At 42.3% G+C, this 20,734-nt stretch overlaps 1 protein-coding gene across 3 annotated transcripts in view; it reads right to left on the reverse strand.

Moving 5' to 3' along the window:
- Positions 1-20,734, reverse strand: part of Map2k5 (mitogen-activated protein kinase kinase 5) — a 256,460-nt gene that overhangs the window by 128,398 nt on the left and 107,328 nt on the right. For all 3 annotated transcript variants that reach the window (XM_052763441.1, XM_052763433.1, XM_052763451.1), the window contains 4 exons: positions 15,705-15,773; positions 15,533-15,614; positions 7,984-8,045; positions 2,479-2,527 (listed from right to left, as the gene is read on the reverse strand). In XM_052763441.1, coding sequence (XP_052619401.1) covers positions 2,479-2,527; positions 7,984-8,045; positions 15,533-15,614; positions 15,705-15,773 — 262 coding nt within the window. The remainder of the gene's footprint in view (positions 1-2,478; positions 2,528-7,983; positions 8,046-15,532; positions 15,615-15,704; positions 15,774-20,734) is intronic.

Raw genomic sequence — 20,734 nt, forward strand, 5'->3', positions numbered from 1 at the left:
TGACAATGTGACACATATTCAGATGTATTCCCATCATCAATCAGAGGAAGCAAAAATGAGCCTATGTGTGTGTAAGAAGGAACAGTGGTGAGCGTGTATACAGTACAAGTATATAAACAACCATATTACCTACTTAATTGCCTTAGCTGAACTTAAAAGCTCTGATCTTTAATTGCCTGATTGAACTCATCTAAAAAGCTACAATTTTTTAATCAAGGAGAAAATTAAATAGCTTTTTGGTAAATAAAAAGGTATCTTTAATCTTTTTATGAAATCCAAGTTATTAAATATGGACAAAACCTACTCAATTTAGGCTAAGTTTCTCAGTACAGTCCTTTACAAAAGTCTCCAGGGCCCTGACTCTTTTGACTCTACATTCAGAAGGTAAAAGCCTCTGTGAATAGCTATGCAACTCTAAGGCCAAACATGGAAATTTATTAAGAAGATGTATTATTACTGCAGCACTTTCTGAGAGCTGAGGGTCCATTATGAGGGAATACACACTCATCTGCCCTGTGATCCAGTCACCTTTCTATCTAGGCAGACATACATACACTACTTCCCTGATTCATAATAAAACAGAAGTCCCTGGAGAGGGCTTGTGGCAACCCATCTCCATGGCTTTCACAGACACCTCCCACAGTAATAGTTTATAGCAGTTTACTCTGGGTGTTGAGTGGGCCAGAAAAACCTAAAGAAAGATTCCGTATCAGCAATCAGCCAAGTCACCACAACCGTCTCCCACAACATACCAAAAGTCCTTTCTGAGCCCAAGTTGCAAATAGCAAGAGAAGTGTACACTGGTCTCCAAGGGCTCTGGTCAGCTGTGTCTGCCTAAATGACCACAGGAGTATTGTTCTGGTAATTTGACCCTGGGCTTTATTTTCAGATCCCCACAAAATCCATCTGAGACATGTTTAATGACATATCATTTCAATAAACAAACAAATCTGGTTATTCTCACAAACAGAGTGAGACTAACCCAAATAACTTAGAAACAGGAATTCTAGAGGAACAGCGCCTTGTCAGCATTATTTGTCACCTCAAAGAGGAAAAGAAAAGATGTTTTGGAATATCTGAGGTACACTTCCCTATCCATCAGTTCTTTGAGCAACCACACTTTCCATGTTACAGCTGGAGAGAATTCATTAGTCCAGAATGATCCTGTCTGCCTAGAGTACAGAACAATCCTAAGTTTCAATTTATAATACATTCCCATTTCCACAGCATGGTCCTTTTAATGAAGGCTTTGCTACTGAGCACTGATGCCTTCCCTTAGATCCCATGCCAAATGCACAGCAGATGTCTGGAAAAGGCAAGCAGACACTAGGACCAGCCACTGGCTGTCAGGGCTCCATGGGTGCTGCACAGGGGTAGGAGTAGCGTTACAGAGTAGCTCGGCCCACCAGGTTAGAGTGTGCCTTTTCTTTTACACATTACTCATCAGATGTGTTCACATATTGATACCCAGGAAAATGATACTAATCCAGTCCTGCTCACTCTCTCAGCTACTACTCTGGTACCATTTACACTCTAGAAACGCAAGGGCTTTATGGGGATGGGGGTGGAGGAAATGAGGGGGCTTAAGATTCCCTTTAATCAGCACGAATGCCTTCTAAAACTGAACATTATGCTTTTCCAAATGTAGATATTCTCTTTAAAAAGGATGAAGAAGTTTGGAAGCATGGGGTTATTGAGACCACCTATGAAGAACACAGGCTGGGTAGGAGCCTGCAGTTGAAGATAGGGTGAGTTCCTTCCAAGAGCTTTAGCCTGTTCTTAGGGGGGGAAAGTTTAAAAAATAAAAACTAAAACCAAATTAAAAAACGAAAAAACCCTTTCCTTTAACGGCATCTCATTGTACACTGCTGCATTCCCCAGATGTACACAAAGCCAGCGTAAGCAGATGTGCACTAAGTTGAATGTGTGGTTTGGCTCTGTTACCGTCTCTTTCTCGTTTCATAATTTGCTTCAAATGAATTCAGACATTTTGGGAACATTAAACAAACAAAAGGAGGCTCCTCCTGTAACACGCAACAGTTACCAGACCATCCCCTTCCACGTCACAAGGGACCATTCCTGATTCTTTCATTAGGTCCTTGTCTGAAGTTTCATTTCCAGGGAACAGAGCGCAATCTCTTCAGGAAGACACCTGAAGTTCTCTAAGGACCGTGGCAAGGGGAGGGCTGTACCTACAGTTAAATAACAGAGTCTGCTATTTTCAAATACAACAAAATAGGTTTTGCATGTTTGATAAATATGATTCACAAAAATAGAATCCCTTGGTTTGTAGTGAAAAAAAGCAGAAAAGATGGAAATAAGAGGGAGAAAATAAGAAAACTAACATTTACAAACCATCACTTTTTTATGGTCATATCAGCTGGCTGAAATGCTTTTTTTTTTTTTTTCTTAAACCAAGGTAATTGCACAGCCTCCTCCATCCCCACATTAAGTCCACATGTAAAACCCAGAACATACCTCTGTGTAAAATCTTTAAACTCCACAAATAGGTAAGGCCTTTAACAACCTAAAATTATGAAAGAGAAAACAGTACAGTTATGGACGTTACAGGAGATGTTCCACATTAAGCACATCAACCACACATTTTCCTTTAAACCACTGTCAAACTGAACTTCCTCTTGAGCACCTCCCCATCTATGCAGGCTCTTTGGGGTACCAACTGCAGAGCTCCATGTTCCTTGCTAGTGAGCTTACTGCTCTCCAAAGACTGGGTGTGTCAAAGAAGAGAGATGAGCATGTGTCACAGAACAACCTGGAAGGTCACCTGCTAAACCCTCAGTGGTGCTATGGGCAGGTTAGGAGAGGGACAGAAAAGAGGAACAAGGACTTTTTAAACAATTTTTCGAGTGTGTGTGTGTGTGTGTGTGTGTGTGTGTGTGTGTGTGTGTGTGTGTGTGTGTGTGGTTTTTCCACACAGAGTTTCTCTGTGAAACTGCCCTAGCTGTCCAGAAATTCACTTTGTAGACCAGGCTGGCCTCAAACTCACAGAGACCCACCTGCCTCCGCCTCCCAAGTGCTGGGATTAAAGGCATACACTACTACATTGAACCTCTGTGTGGTTTTTTAAAAAATGACTATGTTTATTATTATTTTATGTGTGTGAGTGCTTGCCTGCATAAATATATGTGCACTATGTGTGTGCTTAGTAGTCATGGAGACTAGTGGACGGCATCCTATCTCCAGAGTTACAAATAGCTGTGAGCTGCCACATGGAAACTGTGAGCTGAACCTGGGTCCTTAAGAGCAAGTGCTTTTAACTGCTGAGCCATCTCTCCAGTGCCTAGGTGATTTTTAAAAAGTCATGCTATTTATGATGAAGGAAAATTTTTTACTTCTAGTTTTTGGTAATGCTGGACCCAGGGCCTATGTGTGCTCAGGAGGTGCTGTACCAATGAACTACATCTCTAGCCCAGGAACATTTTAAGGAATTGATTCATGAAAGGAAGCAGCTAAAACAGAAATCACCTTTCCCAAAGGCAGCTGGAGAATCCTGATCAAGATTCCAGGCCTTGAATGTCAAACTTAACTGATGTGAAGGAAAGAGAAGCAAGCCCTGGACCAAGCTAACGATACATGTCAGCCGGACGTGTCAGACTGTTCACTGGAGGACTGAGGTCTAGGCTCTGTGGGAAGTCCTGAGATGACTTCCAAAACTTTCTGTGATTTTAAAATAAAATGAAAATGAAAAACTATGTTAAGAAGGTTACCACGATGACTGCCGATGGCATGTCTCCTGGTCAAAACTTGCATATGGAGGAAGCCCACAGACAGCATCGCAGGCCAGGCCAGGGAAGATGCCTAAGTACCACTGCTTAAATTCCACCCCATTTTCCTCTGTAACTGCCAGCGTTAAGAAAGCTGGTCAATGAAATTCTGAAAAAGACCCGAACTATACAGGTTGCAATTATTACTTTCTCTGTGGAAAATTCAATCAGGAATTGCCATTAGGATCTTTCAATCTTGAGCTGAGTATGTGGGTCACTGGTAAAAGGTTTGGCTAGCAGGCAGGAGGCCCTAAGTTCAGACTCTAGTACCACTAAATAAATAATAAATAAATCTTCAAAATGTATACAAGACTGGTTGTTACATGAAATGCATGTTTTATTCATAGCACATGAATAGAAACATATTTTCAAGGTTTATTATTCATAATTGGATTTAAAAGAAAAACACGGAACAAATTGCTGTTACTCAAAATGTCCTTAGAAGCATTTAAAAGTACTTATTATTACAGAAAATTTTGGGTGAGTCAGGTCTATATAATAAGAAAACCTATCATGATAAGAATTAACTAAGGGGTCTGTGTACCTCAAACATGATTTTAGAAAAGGATGGTTAGGGCTCTGTATACAAAGGTTTTGGTTGATCAAAAATGACTAATAGCAACAGCAAACACCAGAAATACACACTGAAAAAAGCAATTTACAAATGTTAAAGATCAAGAAAGTCAACTCCATGTCAGTTAATGCTGAAAGAGGCGGGCCTGTTTGGCTGCTCTCATAGAGCAGAAGGCACTGGGGGGAGGGGAGGAAGGGGGAGGGGGCAGCTATTACAGCGATCAAGTCCATTCCATGCTTATCTGTTCTAAGAGAACAGAATAAAATTTAAAAAAAAATTTTTTTTTTCCATGACAGGGTTTCTCTGTGTAGCCTTGGCTCTCTTGGAAGTCTCTCTGTAGACAAGGCTGGCCTTGAACTCACAGAGATCTGACTGCCTCTGCCTATAAATACATATGTTATGATAATAAAATTAGAATGTGTTTAAAATAAAAGCATAAATGAAGGTAGTTTTATCAACAGAAATAAGATAAAGTATTCAAATGTTTATAAAAGATATCAGCAATGAAAATGACTTTTCCTTGAGTAGTGGGAGGAGGCTCCAATGGTTAGTGTGGGAGCGTGAGGAAGTGGGCTTCAACTTCCTGACTGAGGAGCTTAGCTGTGTACTATGAGACTTCCCTGGTACAGCCTGTGTGTCACTAACATTAGCTCAGAAAACACATAAACAAGATCTACTCCAACAGATTCAGGTTGCAAAGTAGTGAAAGAAATACAATACCGACATTATGATATTTGATAAAATCATAAATTTTGTTAGAGATTCAAAAGAACTATTATTCCTCCAACTGTGAAAACAGATATTTCCCTTTAGTGTGTTTAAGTATCCATGTATAAATGAGCATGAAATCTGTCCACTAATCTGGAGTATCATTGGTATTCAGTAGGCTAGGCTGCACAAAACCCCCTAACAAAGCCTTGACACGAACAGTACTTATATCTGCTGTCAATTATTCACTCCTTGACATGTCAAGAGCACACCTTTTCAGGGACGTCAATCAACAGTAACATTAGCATTCAAAATACAGCACAGTCTGCCACTGCTTTAGACATAAGGGGGAAGTAAATGTGGGGCACTGGGGAAAGGTACTTTCTTTGAAAGAAGTCAGATTCAGTGGACAGCAGGGCAGAAGCCTGTGGAGCTGGGAGGCTAAGATCAGGTACTTTCTATGGATTTCTTCAAGGGAAAAACATTCTCTCTCCCTATATCCTACATGAGAAAATCTGAGTCACATTTCACAGATGCTGACACGGTTCATCTGTCAATGGTCTTCAGGTCTGTGGACCTGCCTTGCATGCTGGATTATTAGATCCAGGAAAATTAAGCTCATCTTGGGGGAAGAGATCTCTAAAAGAGACATGAGATGATCTTCAGATTGAGCACAGTGGCACATGCCTGGAGTCCTGGGAGAGCAGCTGAGCCCAGGTGATCAAGACCCCCCCCCCCCCCCAGGCAAAAGCAAGATGCCGCTTGAAAAAAGAATCTGAAGCAACTGTGTATTGTATAGTCATATATAGTTATATATATAGTTATTATTATCCCTTCATTCCCATTCACTATTCTTATCATCCCCCATCTCTCTGTTTTAACCTAGTTTCCCCTTTAATTCCTTTTTCTCTTTTTTCCCCCCTCAGCTTCTCCAAAAACAGAGTGAAGGGGCATCCTGTACCTAGGATAGCACTGGTAGGGGTCAGTTATTAAGCTGTTCTGCTTTGCTTAGTACTGATGTGCTCAACCATCCTCATATTACAGGGCTGCTCAGGCAGCGAACTCATATATAAGTAGACCACAGAGAGGGCACTCAAGTACTCACACAGACCCATCTGATTCTGTTGTTGGACTGGACAGAGGCAAGGCTATTTGCACGTGCCTTCTTGGATTAGCTAAGGAATTTGAAGAAAAGAAACTGATGCCATCTTTGGAACACTCAGGAAAAGTAACCAGGGAAACCGAGAACCGGAACAGGCTGTGTGCATGCACATTTTACAAGCCATGAGGGACCACCCATCAGGGTGATAGTTGCATTTGGACTGCTAAGATCTTATGGTGTCAGATGCTATCCCTAGGCCAGACTGGAAAATCACCCATGTTTGGAGTCCATCCAGACCCCCCCCCACACACACACACTTTGAAGGTACTATACAAGTGTAGGGCACTAATGGAGTTTATGAAAGCTGTCAGAAGAGCGAAGTTGTCCAGAGTGTCTCCTCTACTTCCACCACCAAAGCTCTCATCAGCATGGCCTGGAGCACTGCAGAAGTGGACGAACTTCCTTGTTTTGTTAGACTGCCTCTGATTCAAAACCATCAACCCCGTCTGGACTCGCACTCATTTTAATGCTTTTTGCTAAAGTATTCTGGAATCACCCAAAGCAAGCCCTGTATTTAAAGCTGGCAGTTTTTCTGCTGACTCTTCACTTTACAACCTTCCTATCCTGGTTGAATCAGAAAGCCCAGTGGCCTTGTTGGTACTCTACACGGGAGGGAGGCAAGATTGATGAGGCCAGGAAAGAACATGCTTCTCCACTGCACAAAGCGGATTTCTATTTTCCCAAGTTCAAAAGATGATGGGAACACAGGACTTGCAGACTCTCCTGCTTCCTAGCCCTTCTCCTTGCCTCTTCTTGCCCTTTATTATATGTGTTACTAAACTCTAGAGCCAAGAACTGCCAAAAGCTGCAAAGCAATCATTCCCCTCGGAGATTAGAAGAGGAAAGGAAACATTTTTATTTTCATCTAAAACACTGATTTCAGTACTCAGATTGCATCCTGAATAATCTGCCTCATGTGTAGATTAGAAGCTGCTCGGCAGAGGCAGCATCAGAAAGGAGAGTGCTCATCACCCTGGGCAGTTCACACCAATAATTAGAAAGAAAAAAGGAAAGCTGTGAATTACAATGAACTAAGCCTGAATAAGTGTCCATGTTGGATTAAAGAATTTGAGTTGTCAGTTTGATGTATAATGAATGTGAAAATAAGCCATTTAATTAAATGGTACATGATATAATCACTTTGTTCTGCATTAAACCACTTAATTTAACAGAGCGTCTTTACTTTAGCAATTGTTTACGATTACAGCACCCAGTGACTTTTTTTAGATACGGTTAGCTTATATTATTCCAAATCTCAAATCTGGGACTTACATAATAATGCCAGTTTAGATGATATAATTTGTCTATTTATTAGTGAGTACAGAAGATTAAGAAAACTGCTTCTCATCACAAAGGGCACAGAATCCTAGATAAAGTCCCTAAAAGGTAAGACTAAAACCAAAAGCATAAGAAGACTGCAAAACCATTTAAGAGCAAATGTATTTTGTTTATAGACTGTTCCACTAATTTAAATCATTTTCAAATTCTATAACTAAGAATGTCCCCTGTACCAGTTTTCTCTTGGATGAAATTAGAAACCCAGGCACCAAGGTCCCTGTAATCACAGTACCGACAAGCCAGAGGGACTATGCTGGAGGTTAGCCCACAAGAAGAGAAAAAGACAGAAACAACAGATGGTAAGAAGGACCCAACAGCCAGCTGGGACAGAAAGAAAGGACGCATCTGAGGACCCAGGAATGGACTGGACAGGAAGGTTTAAATAGATTCCCTCCCACTGAAGCCAATATACTTACCGCCACTGCAATTCTTCCGAGGACATGCTCTGGAATTTTCCTATATACATCCAAAGACCCCCCTGTAGAGACAAAGACGTGGCATTACTACAAGCAAATCACGGGCACAGAGCACTGGACTCTCCTCTGTGCCTGCCTCGTGAGAATGCCATTTCCATTCTCTGTCACATACAGAACATGGAGAGCTAAGTTGGCTTTCAGTTCTTCTTTTATGAATGACAGAATTGGACTTCCGGAAGAGCATGGCCAGCTACTTCCATTTAAAAATCCAGTCATTAAAAACTGAAGGGAACTAGGAGGGTAGCTAAGAACCTGCCCTCTATGAAAATGTAGATGTCAAGAAAACTACAGAAACGACCCCGACGGCTACACTTGATGCTTCATGTCCACTTTCTCACATGGCAACCTGGAGACCCTATCTTAGAATTCTCCCACTTATCAAACAAATCTGGGTGGGTACGAACTTCAAAATACACACAAAGACTAGCACAGCAGAAGCAGCAAGTCTAAGTTTTCCATGAAAAGCAACTGATCAACTCCCGGCTCCTTGATGACCGTGAAAACCAATAAGGTAAAACTAAAACACAATCTCTCAAGTTCTAACTTGTTTTATTTTAATTACATTTTATCTATTTATTGTGTGTATGCACGGATGTGTGAGCCCACCTGTGGAGGTCAGAGGTCGACTTTGGAGAGCTTGTGGTCTCCTCCCACCATGTGGGTCCAGGGACTGAGCTAAGGTGACCTGACCTGCAGCGCCATCGCACGGGCCCTCCATCTAATTTATTTTCACTAGACTGTGACTCACTACTATACTGCTTTATCTGTCAACTCTGACTTTTGGTAAATCACCTTTGACATTTTTTAAAACTGAAAGACCACTGGACAGATTCATCCTGCTGTCCTTCCCGTGCTCTTCTGAGAGAAGGTTGGCAGGAAAGAAAGGACACAGCAGAGCCCCTCAGAGTCAGGAGACCTGCTGACTGATGAGTGCTCTGTGGAGTTCAGTCCTTCTGGATTTCTGTTTGTATGTTTTTCATTTTGAGACAGGGTCTCATTCTATAGCCCTGCCTGGTCTGGAACTCACTCTGTAGAACAGGTTGGCCTCACACTCAGAGGTCCACCGGCCTCTGTCTCCTGAGTGCTGGGCTCAATGTGTGCCACCATGCCTGGCGGGTCATTCTTAGGCTGAAAATGGCAGAGGATTTGGGTTTAATTCTTACCAGTTTCACCATCATTTCTATCCTGTAGATCTAGCCAAAAAAGGTAACTGTTGGACTTATGAAACCAAACATCAGTGCTAGAAGGAACCCTATCTCACTGACCATAATGCTCTCAGCAGCTTCCAGGAAAGGATTTTAAACCAGCTGTAGCAACAGATCACCACAGTCACCAGAATCACCAGTCCCTGGAATCACCACAGTCCCTGGAATCACCACAGTCCCCGGAATGACCAGTCACCATGCAATTCCCAAGGCAATTGTTTTGAGAGTCCAACTCATCAGGAAGTATAAACAGGAATGTGTTAAGAATCTCAACAACATAACTTACATATACTCTGCAGGGAACGAGTACTTCACTTGTTAGCAATATGATGAGAACTAAGCTAATAATACATAATATCGCCTTAGAGTCAAACTGAGGTATAGTCTTTTATCACTATGAAGAGGGTACCCAGGATGTTTCAGAAGTAATTTTTTTTCCTGTCAAGACTAAAATTTCATATTTATGATGTGACCACTGATGATTAAAAAACACCTAATAAGGTTTGAAAATGAAACATGTCACTCTTCTGAAACACAGTTAAGACAGGCTCTGTGCAAATAGACTATTATGGTATGTCATATTCCCTAAAGCTACTACTGTTCTGTTAAAAATGGCACACACATCACAGAGGTATAGCTTCCTATGTATCCTGATGAAAGCAGGTGTAGGAAAATGATCACTCCTTTAGGTAATTTCTGCTTGCAGCTCCCGGACTCTGAGCACAGGCTGAGTAACCACAGTACCAGTAACTTGGTGCTGTGGCTCTCAGTGCTCCTGGGGAGATACGGAAAAACAAAACAAAACACTCATGCAAAGAGCGGAAACATCCTTGTTTACTAAAATATTTTTATTTTAGATGCAATGAAAGAAAAATGTGGCAGAAAAAGAGTGTTCCCATTGATTTTTCAGGTGCATTGGTAGTTGCATGGATGAGTAAATTCAAGATGAAAAAGCTTGCTATGTGGTATCTGGAACACTAACAACAGCAGCTTACTGGGGCAGTTCCTCAGGAAGCCAATGGACTCAACGCTTGGGGAATGAGCCCACCCACCCACCCACACCAACAAGAAGTTCTATGCACGTTATAGAAGAGGCTGTAAGGAGCTAAGTGACAGTGGTCTTACCAAGCTCAGCTGAAAGCCAATGGTGACACCACAACCATTATCAATAGAATAAGGAAAAAGGAATCTTACTTGGAGGCAGTTCACTGGCACCTGTAAGCACCCTGCTGTCCTCAGCTGCCCACATGGACAGGTCTTTATGGAGCTGGCTCTGTGCCATCAGGTGTACCCCACCCTTCCCATGCTCACAGAGATAAATTAAGAGGTGAAAAGATGATACTACCGTAGATCCACTCAGTCAAGGGAGCCTGTTAATTTCGATGAGCACTCCCTCTCAGAGGCTAAATGGAGAGGGTTTGGGCTAGTTTTTCCTTGGTTTCAGTGACAGCTCTATTCTGTACACCGCTCCACAAAAGGCAACTTTTTAACTTGGCACACCATAAACGTTAGCGCTGGAGTGTTAATGAGGAATCCACCAGCCTTATTTGACTTCGTTTGAAACTGAGTCCCATAAATGAAAACGTGACAACCACACTCAGAAGACCTGAGCCTCTGAATATCCCCAAAGGCCCCTCTGTCCCAACATCACATAGCAGTGGAATCACAGGGGACCTTTCTGTGAGTTTTACCTCTCCACAATGTGATATGATGACACACACTGGCAGTGTCATGTTGCCTGAGATTTCTTACTCAGGGCTGGGTTTTGACTGGACTGGGGATGGGGCCTGGGATCTCAGCCACTCGAGGCAAAGCCTTCCCCACCGAGCTACAGCTCCAGGCCTTACTGTAGGCAAGGCCTTCCGGAATTCACTCATCTGTGGTTCCAGCGCTGGACTTTTAGCTTCTTATTCAGGTTACAGGCTTGCTCCCTGTGAGTATCACTTCCGTTTTCCCTGGCCACCCCCACCCCCATGACTACTTATTGTACTGCAAGCCACCGTCCACATGGTAAGCCAGAGGAAGACTGCTGGTAGATGAGCAGAAACCCATGCACAGTACTGAAGAGCGGCACGTTTCTGCTGACAGATTAGGGCCGCCATCTTCACTTACGCAGACCTGTAGGTCTGTGCTACTGTGTTACAAGATGTAAATTGCAAGTAGGGTCTTTGTATGTAGGTTAAATATAAGTATGAAGTGAGGAGTGAGAAGCAACAATACCATTATGATAATCTCCAATTTGCTTGAAATGACCACAGTCATTATTAAGTTAACAATGTGAACAAAAAAAATTTAATACAAGATTTTTTAAGTTCCTGCTAGCTGAACATATAAAAGCCCTTTCCTTCTTTGCAATGCAGGGTTTTTTTGTGTTTTTTGTTTTTGTTTTTGTTTTTTTTTGGCTGGGGGTGCGGGGCACAATTTATTCCCGTGGTGGTAATCCAAACACATCTGTACTCTGAGATCTTCTAGTTAGAGTTTCTGAGATTTTGTTTTGACTGAGTATGAGGGTAGGTCACATTCTTCTCCCAGTGTCTTCCTAATAAATTCAGCCTCAAACCTAAACTCCTTGCTGTAGCCTCTGAGGCCCACGAGGTTCTAAGCTCTGACGGTTCAGGCCTCCTGGGCAGCCTCTGGTCCTTACGACATCACTCTCGGGCCACCACGGTGGTCTTGCTCATCTGGGAACACTGGCACACGCCGCTCTGTCTGTTCGAGCATCCCAGTGGTGTCCCTGACTAGCTCATTAATGCTTCTACTCAATGTCACTTCTGCCTCTGATGCCCTGCTCAGCACCTGCTCTATTAGCCCACCCATCCTGCTCTGTGCTCTCATGGTTTATCCCTCCCTGAGAATGTACTGGATGTCTCTAGAATATTCCCTGAGGACAAGGGTTACTTTAGAATATGTATCCTGTGGACAAGGGCTAAGTCTTGGTCACTGTGGTGTCCCCAGGTTTACAGCAGTAGCTGAAAGAAAATGCTCAGTAAATATTGCAAATAGATCATAGTATGAGATAAAAATACACTAATCAGAGAGGAAGTTGTCAAGAAATTGGACTGCACAGGAGAGGAAATGAAAGCTGGGGGGTAATACACAGATTTAGTGATTTTGTGTGCTTTGTTGTATATGACCAGAAGACTGCATGCTAACCTCCAAATCACCCTGTCTATATAACTAAGATAAACCATGTTTAAAGACCTAAAGGGAGGGATGAAGCTAGCCCCTTCCACCTGAAACAGACTATTAATAAAGACTTAGGAATTACATGGAACAAAACAGGAATGTCTGAGGTTAACAGTAACTGAAAGACACAGGACCAATAGCATGAGAAGACATAAGAAGAATGCAATATAGAACAAGTGTCTCTACCCACTGGGCCATCTTGATGGCTGGGGTTACTTCCACTCTTGGTCACTTGAGAGTAACACTGCCGTGCACACAGGCTACTGTGGACGTGTGCTAGTCAGTTCTCTTGGGTTTCTGTGGTAGCAGACTTGCTAGGTCCTGTGGTAACTCTATGTGAAGAAGTGTCAAGCTGTCTAGTCTATATTACACCATTTCCGATTCATACAAACGTCGTTTGGGGAGTCCAACTTCTCTCTGCCTTTGCCAACACTTGTTATTATGTGTTTGATTTTGTTTTGTATGTGTGCGTGGTCTCAGATGTGAACACACAGATGTAGTTTTTTTTTTTTTTTTTTTTTTTTTTTTGAGACAGGGTTTCTCTGTGTAATAGTGTTAGCTGTCCTGGAACTCGCTTTGTAGCCCAGGCTGGCCTCTAACTCACAGAGATCTGCCTGCCTCTGCCTCCCAAGTGCTGAAATTAAAGGTGTGCACCACCACAGCCCAGCCATGGATGTAGTTTTGATTTAGGTTTCCTTAATAACCACTGTTGTTGAATATCTTTTCATGTGGCTGTTGACCGCTGTACATCTTCCTTTGAGAAATACACACTGTTTTTTAAGTGAGTGACTGGTGTTTTTATTGTTGAGTTGAAATATTTTTAAGTAATTACAGTAACTGCGAATGATTTGAACACTGACAGACTAGAACAGCTTGAAAGTTCCTCAAGGTTAAGAGTTGCTACAGGATCTGGCAACTTCACTGCCACCATGCCTGATCACCTGAATTTGATCCCTGGGACCCACATGGTGGAAGGGGAGAGTCCGCTCCCACAGGCTTTGACCTCCAAGAGCAAGCAGTAGCACACATGCACACTTGTTTGTGCACACATTCACACACTCAGACACACGCAATAAAAATAAATATCTTTTAGATGTAAAAAGTGAAAATATCCTAAGTGACTATCAATTAAAGAAAAACAAATGCTGTATAGCCAGTCAATGACATACTATTCAGTGATGAAAAGAGATGGCGGACTGCTCCTGCTACTGTAAGGATGAACTTGGAAACAATATACAAGCAAGAGACGCCACGCACAAAGGCTGTAGACTATAGGATCCTGTTGATGTACAATGTGCCATATCCAGAATAGATACATCCACAGAGGCAGGAAGGAGACCCATAACTGCCAGGGAGAGATGGAGGGGATGAGATGAGCAACTTACATTGGCCGAGGCTTTCTCTTTAGAATGTTTTGAAATTGGACAGCAATAAGCTGTAGGTTTCAAAATGGGGAATTTTATGGTATCTGAATTCTACCTTAATAAAAGTGGGGTTTTTTTTTGTTTGTTTGTTTGTTTGTTTTTTATGGGACAGGATTTCTCTGTATAGCCTTGGTTGTCCTGGAACTCTTTCTGTAGACCAGGCTAGCCTTGAACTCAGAGATCTGCCTGACTCTGCCTCCCAAGTTATGGGATTAAAGGCATGAGCCACCAATGCCCAGCTAATAAAAAGTATTTTAACGTAACTGAAAAATTATGCAGATCTCAAATGGTGAAAGTTCAAAAGAGTGACCTGTACTGGGATTATGAATCAATGCTTTCTGATTGGTGCCCACCTACACTACCTATATGCTTATATGATTTGATATCATCCTAAGGATACCCACAAGGGTGTGTGTGTGTTTGTGTGAATGTACCTGTGTGTGTGTATATTTGTGGGTGTGTATGTATGTGTAGTGTGCATGTGTGTATATGTGAGGTATGTGTGTGTTTACTAAAGAAGTAGAATAGTGTGCCTGTGTGTATATGTGTGCTGGGGGGGAGTGTATGTTTGTGTGTATGTGCAGTGTGTGTGCTTGTGTGTGTGTGTGTGTGTATGTGTGTACGGTATGTATATGTGCAGTGTGTGTGGTGTGTATACCTAAAGATATAGAAAGGTGCATGCATTTGTGTATATGTGTGGTATATGTGGTGTGTGTGTGTATGTGTATGTGTAGTGGATGTGTATGCGTGGTGTATGTGTACCTAAAGTAGAAAGGTGAATGCAATTGTGCATGTGTGTATGTGTAGTGTGTATATGTGTGTATATGTAGTGTGTATATGTGGCTATGTGTGGTGTGTGTATGTGTGGTATGCATGTATATGTGTGTGTATGTGGTATGTCTATATGCATATATGGTATATTTGTGGTGTGTGGTGTGTGTATATGTATGTGTGCATAATGTGTGTGTGTGTGTACCTGAGAAAGTAGAAAAACATGTATGCTGCATTTTAATGGAGGCTAGATACTGAAAAACTGACCTTTTAAAAGGTGAAAATTACCCAGATTTAAAGTGGAGAGCCAGTAATAATGACCACCCTACAGTGATAGGCTTCCCAGAAGTCTGCATTCTGTCACAACATTCAGATCAAGGAAGAGCTACCGAGAGCAGTGAACGGCGAGCAGAGAGGGCAGGACTGAGTCCAAAGAAAGCCAAATGCAGCTCGGCTAAACAGCTGTGCTGAAAAACAATTTCTTGTCTAGCAATTAAGAACCTATTTCTTTCTGAAAGACACAGGACATTGGGTTAATAGATTTCTTTAGAAGAAAATCTGTTTTGGCGACTGAAACATTAAAAGAACAGAACATCTGTTCCCCGGCAAACGCACGCTGCACAGAGGCAGGCAGTGAGCCCCACGCGCCGACTGGACCCGCGTGCCGTCTGTCCTATTTAAATTTTTAGTAAAAGGAAACCAACTTGCATTCTTGAAATTGTAGCCCACCTACAAATATTTAACACCAGGAACCTTTACAGGAAGAGAATTGCTAGTGTAAAGGAAACAATAATTAACACATTTCAATCATTCTAAAATCTCCTTGACATCTATATCAAAACCAAGTTTAAGGCAGCCGATTCCAAAAGTCATTTCTAATATAATTTAAAGGGAAGAACTCACCATCCATGAATTCTGTACAAATTGAAATCCTGTTTTCTACAAAAAATGCCCCGTAAAATCCTATGATATACGATGAGTCACACTGCAACAAAAATAAGACAAGAGAGGTTGAAGACCGGGAGCTAACACATATACATGTTTATAGATAAAAGTAACCAAGAAAAAACATTACCTTATAAAGAATTTCCAACTCAGACATGATCTGCTTCTGAAGCTCCAGTGTAATGTCTAACAGAATAACCTGAGTACAGACACAGAGCAGCATCAGTACATGTCTACTTTCAAGTTACACAGCATGTGAAACACAAGAACTAAAGAAAGGTGGTCGTTTCTTTATGCAGCCCCCATTATAATTGCCAACACCAAAAACTGTCTCTGTATCTGCCTAAGCCTTTGTAGAGGAGGCAGCAGTCCAGAAGTGATTGATGGGACCCTGGAAGAAGCCAGGGCTCAGAGGTCAGCATTAATGGCTTTAAAAGTCAGTTAAGTTATAACACTCAATTTATGTACCCTATTTTAGCCACACTGGTTATTTTCAGAAGAAGATCATTAAAAGAGAAGAGCCCTGTGAGCCACAGACTCACAGATGAGCAGAGGGCTGGTAAATAAAATAACATTTTAAAATGAGATTTTTAGAAATCAAAGAAATGGGGGTTTTAAAATGCTGTCACCTTATTTCCTCCCATGTGGGTAATGTTTCTTTACAAACGCTGGCAGGGTCTCAGGTCACCTGACTCCCACGCTTTGCCAGGGAGGGCCTCTTGAAGTGTTATGGTTTTGCTTAAGTAACTGCCACTAAGGTGGACTTTATAACACAGAAATGTCCAAGTGTGAGGACTCAGACTTGCCTAGGATGCGCTCTAATTTAACCTAGCCTCTTCTCTTTCCTTGGGCAGGTGTGTGCACCTGTGCCTGAACTCAGGCCTTCTCATAAAAGCTGGGCAAGCATGCTACCAAGAGTCAGAACCCAGCTCAACCACTAAGCACTTCAGTGAAAACAAATTTTAAAATGTTGTTCTTTAAAAAAATATACTTTTAAAAGACAGTCTAAACATTTCTAGGTAAAAACCTAACATTCATGATTGCCATAACAGCACCATTCTGTAACTTTCAACACTAAATTACACTGTATCACAAATGAAGAATATGTATCATGTAAAAACTATGAATTACATAAACCACAAAGAAGGAAATGATTATTCTAATGTGCATATTTTTGATGTTGTTTTTTGAGACAGGGTTTCTCTGTGTAGCACTGGCTGTCCTGGAACTCTTTGTAGACCAGGCTGTCCTTGAACTCAGAGATCCACCTGCCTCTGTCTCCTAAGTGCTGGGATTAAAGGCATGAGCCACCATCTCTGGCTAATATGCACATTATGTATATTTTTAATGCTGACACCCATTTAAGTAAGAAAGAAAGAGTACGGGGTGAGTGGAGGTGGGCACTGCCTTTTCTACCAACGCACGCCACTAGCCAACACTTTGGAATTAATCCCAATGGAGAACTTATCTTTCCCTTGATTGAGAACCTTGCATGAGTTTCCATCACCTGGAGTAAGCTGCAACTCCAGAACACCAGGAGGTTGTGCCTCAAGCTAACCCCTTCCCTCACCCTTTCTACACAGCCTCCTTCCTGTCCACCCACACCACCTTACCAGTGTTTCCTCTCTCCACTCCACAGTCACCGATTACAAAAGCTTGTTTGACCTTTTAGACCCAGCTTGAACGCCTCACCACCTCCAGACACCCACCTCAAAGCCCTTCATCAGAATTCATCTCTGGCTTGACCCTTACTACCCTTGACCGCAATCGGCTTTAATGCCCCCGGCCATCTAAAAGCTTCCAGAGCAGAGCACTAGAAGCTTCAAGGGCAAGGTGGGGTCTGAGTATTCTTTATATCTCGACGCCCAGCACAAGGACTCACAGTAGCACCCAATCACTGAGGAGGACCTTAATCAAAGCGCTCCTTAAAAATAGTCCTCCAGATGTGCTGTTATTAGACACAGGGAAATGGATCATGTGATGTTTGCAACTAAACCAAAAACCAAAGACATGAACACCAAACAAACCACACAAAGGGCCCCACTGACCAAGAATGGAGCGAGGACTATTTATTGTATTCGTAGAGCTGATCGGTTTGGAGCTCTCTTCCACAACCCAGAAAAAGCAAATCAGGTCATTTTTGAAAATTTGAGAGGGGAAGTGCGTGCGCATGTGCTCAGTTTTCCGAGAGCCTGGCACTTGGTGAAAAGTTAACTCCCTTCCCCTGAATATTCTTGCTAGTGAGCTTCAAAACTGCTAAAAATAAACAGACCAATCCTTCCTCCGAAGGCAAGCTGAGAAAAGCACAGCGAATGTGGATTTTCCCACTGAAGTTCGAGGACAGTGTGGACCGCCTGAGTGTTCACTCCGCAGGCTGAGCCAGCGCTTCAGACTGAGAGAAGGAGCTGGAAGCAGCTCCTCCAGAAAGGGGTCAGCCAGCATGGAGGTACCTGCCTGCCTTCCCTGTTCTCCCTCCGCTAACACCTCCAGGACACACAGGGATGCGCTGTCAAGTTAAATACAAGCAGTCAAGTGACTGAATTATAATTTACTCTGTGCTCAATTTAAATTAGTGGGAGACTATTAAAATATACAGTATAAATACGGCAATTCATCACGAGCTGTCACGGATGACTTCATTTATTTGCTGGAGTGGCATGCGCTCCACTAAAGGCGAGGAGAACAAAATCACAGGTCAAATTAAGCCACTATTCTGTTTTAATTCACTTATTTAATCTGTGGCGACATAATTGTCTTTTACAGTATGTACAACTCAGAAAGGAAATTTGGGAGGATTACAGCCAGGATACAAATGATTAATCAAATGGTCCATTTAAATGCTGTTTTAAAAGCTGCAGAAATCCGAAGCACTCCGGGAATGATAATCAACGCATGCTACATACAAGGCTAAGAAATCCCGTTAGATGGCTTCTTTTCCCAATCAGAATACAAACAATCCTGGAGAATCCAGTGCATTCCCCAAGCATTACTATTGGAAAGATGTTACAGGAGGCATTACTGGCAGAGAAAGGTTCTGCTTGCAGGATGGCTAACAGGACTTGTGCTGTTTTCCGCTCTACTTATCTGCAATGGTCTTGCTACCAAGAGCAAACAAAAGCTGGCCGAATGTGTTCCAGTGAGCATGCAGGTGATTATCAGTTATTTCTAAAGTGTGGTTAACATCATTTTCTAAATGTGCTTTGTGAAGCAGAAAAAATCTAAATTGCATGGTATAGAGAACTTCCTGTTTTTCCTAAAATTAGCTTCTTTTAAAAAAATACCTGAAAAGTTCTCTTGTCTCATCTCAAGTCTGGGGAAGAAAATGCTGCAAGTCTTTATAAAGTAGGACTCAATTAAGAATATATAAAAATTGGAAATGCTATTAGCAGGGCTCTCATCTAACTGGTCCCACAGACACTCGAAATGTGGCCAACTGACCACTGAGTTGGGAAATGAAACCCCCATGGCTCCAGGCGGGCAGCAGAGCCCTGAAGGTGATTCCGCTCAGACAAGGGCCATGATGTGCTGCTCTGCACAGTTCCTCTGTGACACCAGACAACTGGGGTCACTGAGAGGTTCAAGTGACATGCTTCAAGTCACACAAAGTCAGGAGAGGGTCAGGAAAAGATCAAATGCGCTTCTAACTCTTAACCTTCCATTTCACCCTTTAATATAACAAAAGAAGCTAAGAAATATTCTGGGGGAGAGCAACAGTCCATACAAAGAACACTAGGAGGTATTTTGTATGTTGTTACTTCAAAGGACAAGTGAAGGAAACAACAAAAACATAAATGAATAAATTAAACAACAACAACAAAAACTGTATTCAACCAGTAAATTATGTGTCGAGACACTCACTGCATGTAGTGCTGGGCCCTGCAGGTAAGGCAAGAAAACGCTCAGTTCTGTTCTCCACTTTTAAGAAGATTTTAGTACATCAGAGCAAATGGACACGATACTAACAGTCATGTGCACGATGGCATGTGATGACCTTTAGGAAGGTGGCTGACAGATACAACACACGTGACAGGGCTTATCCAGAACCAAAGAGCAGGCCCTTGAAAGTTGTTAAGGATTCTAGTAGTCAAAGACACGGATGAAGGCATTCTAATTAGAGAGGCGCACATGAATTAACTTGTTGAAATTCGAAAGAAACAAGCCAGGTTCAGATGAGGTCACAAGTTCAAGTAAAACAAAACAAAATGCACAGAGATCAGGAAATGCAAGAACATGCGTTAAAAGCCACAGCAGACTGCTAATGCATTGTGGAGGGGTCTACCTTCCAACCAAGAGTGTTTTCAGTTTGCCTGGGCCGTATGATGATTGACATTGATAGTTCTATACGGATTGATCTAACAGGTCCAGAATCACCTAGGAGACAAGCCTTTGGGCATGCCTGTGAGGGAATTGGATTGGGTTAACTAAGACGGGAGACCCACCCTGAGTGTGGGCAGCAGCATAATGGGCTGGGATCCTGGACCAAACAGAAGTAAGAAAAGGAATGGAGTACTAGCTTTCATCTCTTTCCTCACACAGATGCAGAGTGGCCAGCTACCTCACACTTCTGCTACCATGACGGCTACACCCTCCAACTGTGTGGCAAAATAACCCCCCCTTCCTTAAACTCCTTCCTGAGGCGTTGTGTCACAGCAGTAGAAAGAAACCAGTACAGAAGTAACATGGAGCCTTTAGTACTCTCTACGTGGAAATGGGAAATCACCTGGGCCAAGGGGAAAGAACCTGGGGAAAGAGCACTGCAGCCTGCAGTGTGTGCTCCCTCAGCCAGGTAGAATCAGGAATCCCGCTTCAGCAGAATGGGGAAAATGCATTCCAGGGGGATTGTGGGGTTGGCTCTTTACATAAAGTTCAAGTAAGTTTAAAAAAAAAAAAAAGTCAGATTGTTTCAAAGTCACTAATATCTCAGAACAAACTTTAAGCATATTTATCAGAATGCAAAAATATCTAGCTACCTGTGCTACACTGTCAGTATCCCATAAGAAAGAAATACAACCCAAAATGAAGAGAAAAGGAATCTACTGGAAGTAATAAAGAAGTGACGTGCATAACAGCAATGGTAGGTATGTCCAATGGTTGGCTGGTCTGTCCTAGTCAGGGTTACTATTACTGTGAGGGAACAGCATGACCAAAAGCAAATTGGGG

This window comes from Peromyscus californicus, unplaced genomic scaffold (assembly GCF_007827085.1).
Source record: "Peromyscus californicus insignis strain IS unplaced genomic scaffold, ASM782708v3 Scaffold_11__1_contigs__length_118956290, whole genome shotgun sequence".
Lineage (NCBI taxonomy): Eukaryota > Metazoa > Chordata > Mammalia > Rodentia > Cricetidae > Peromyscus > Peromyscus californicus.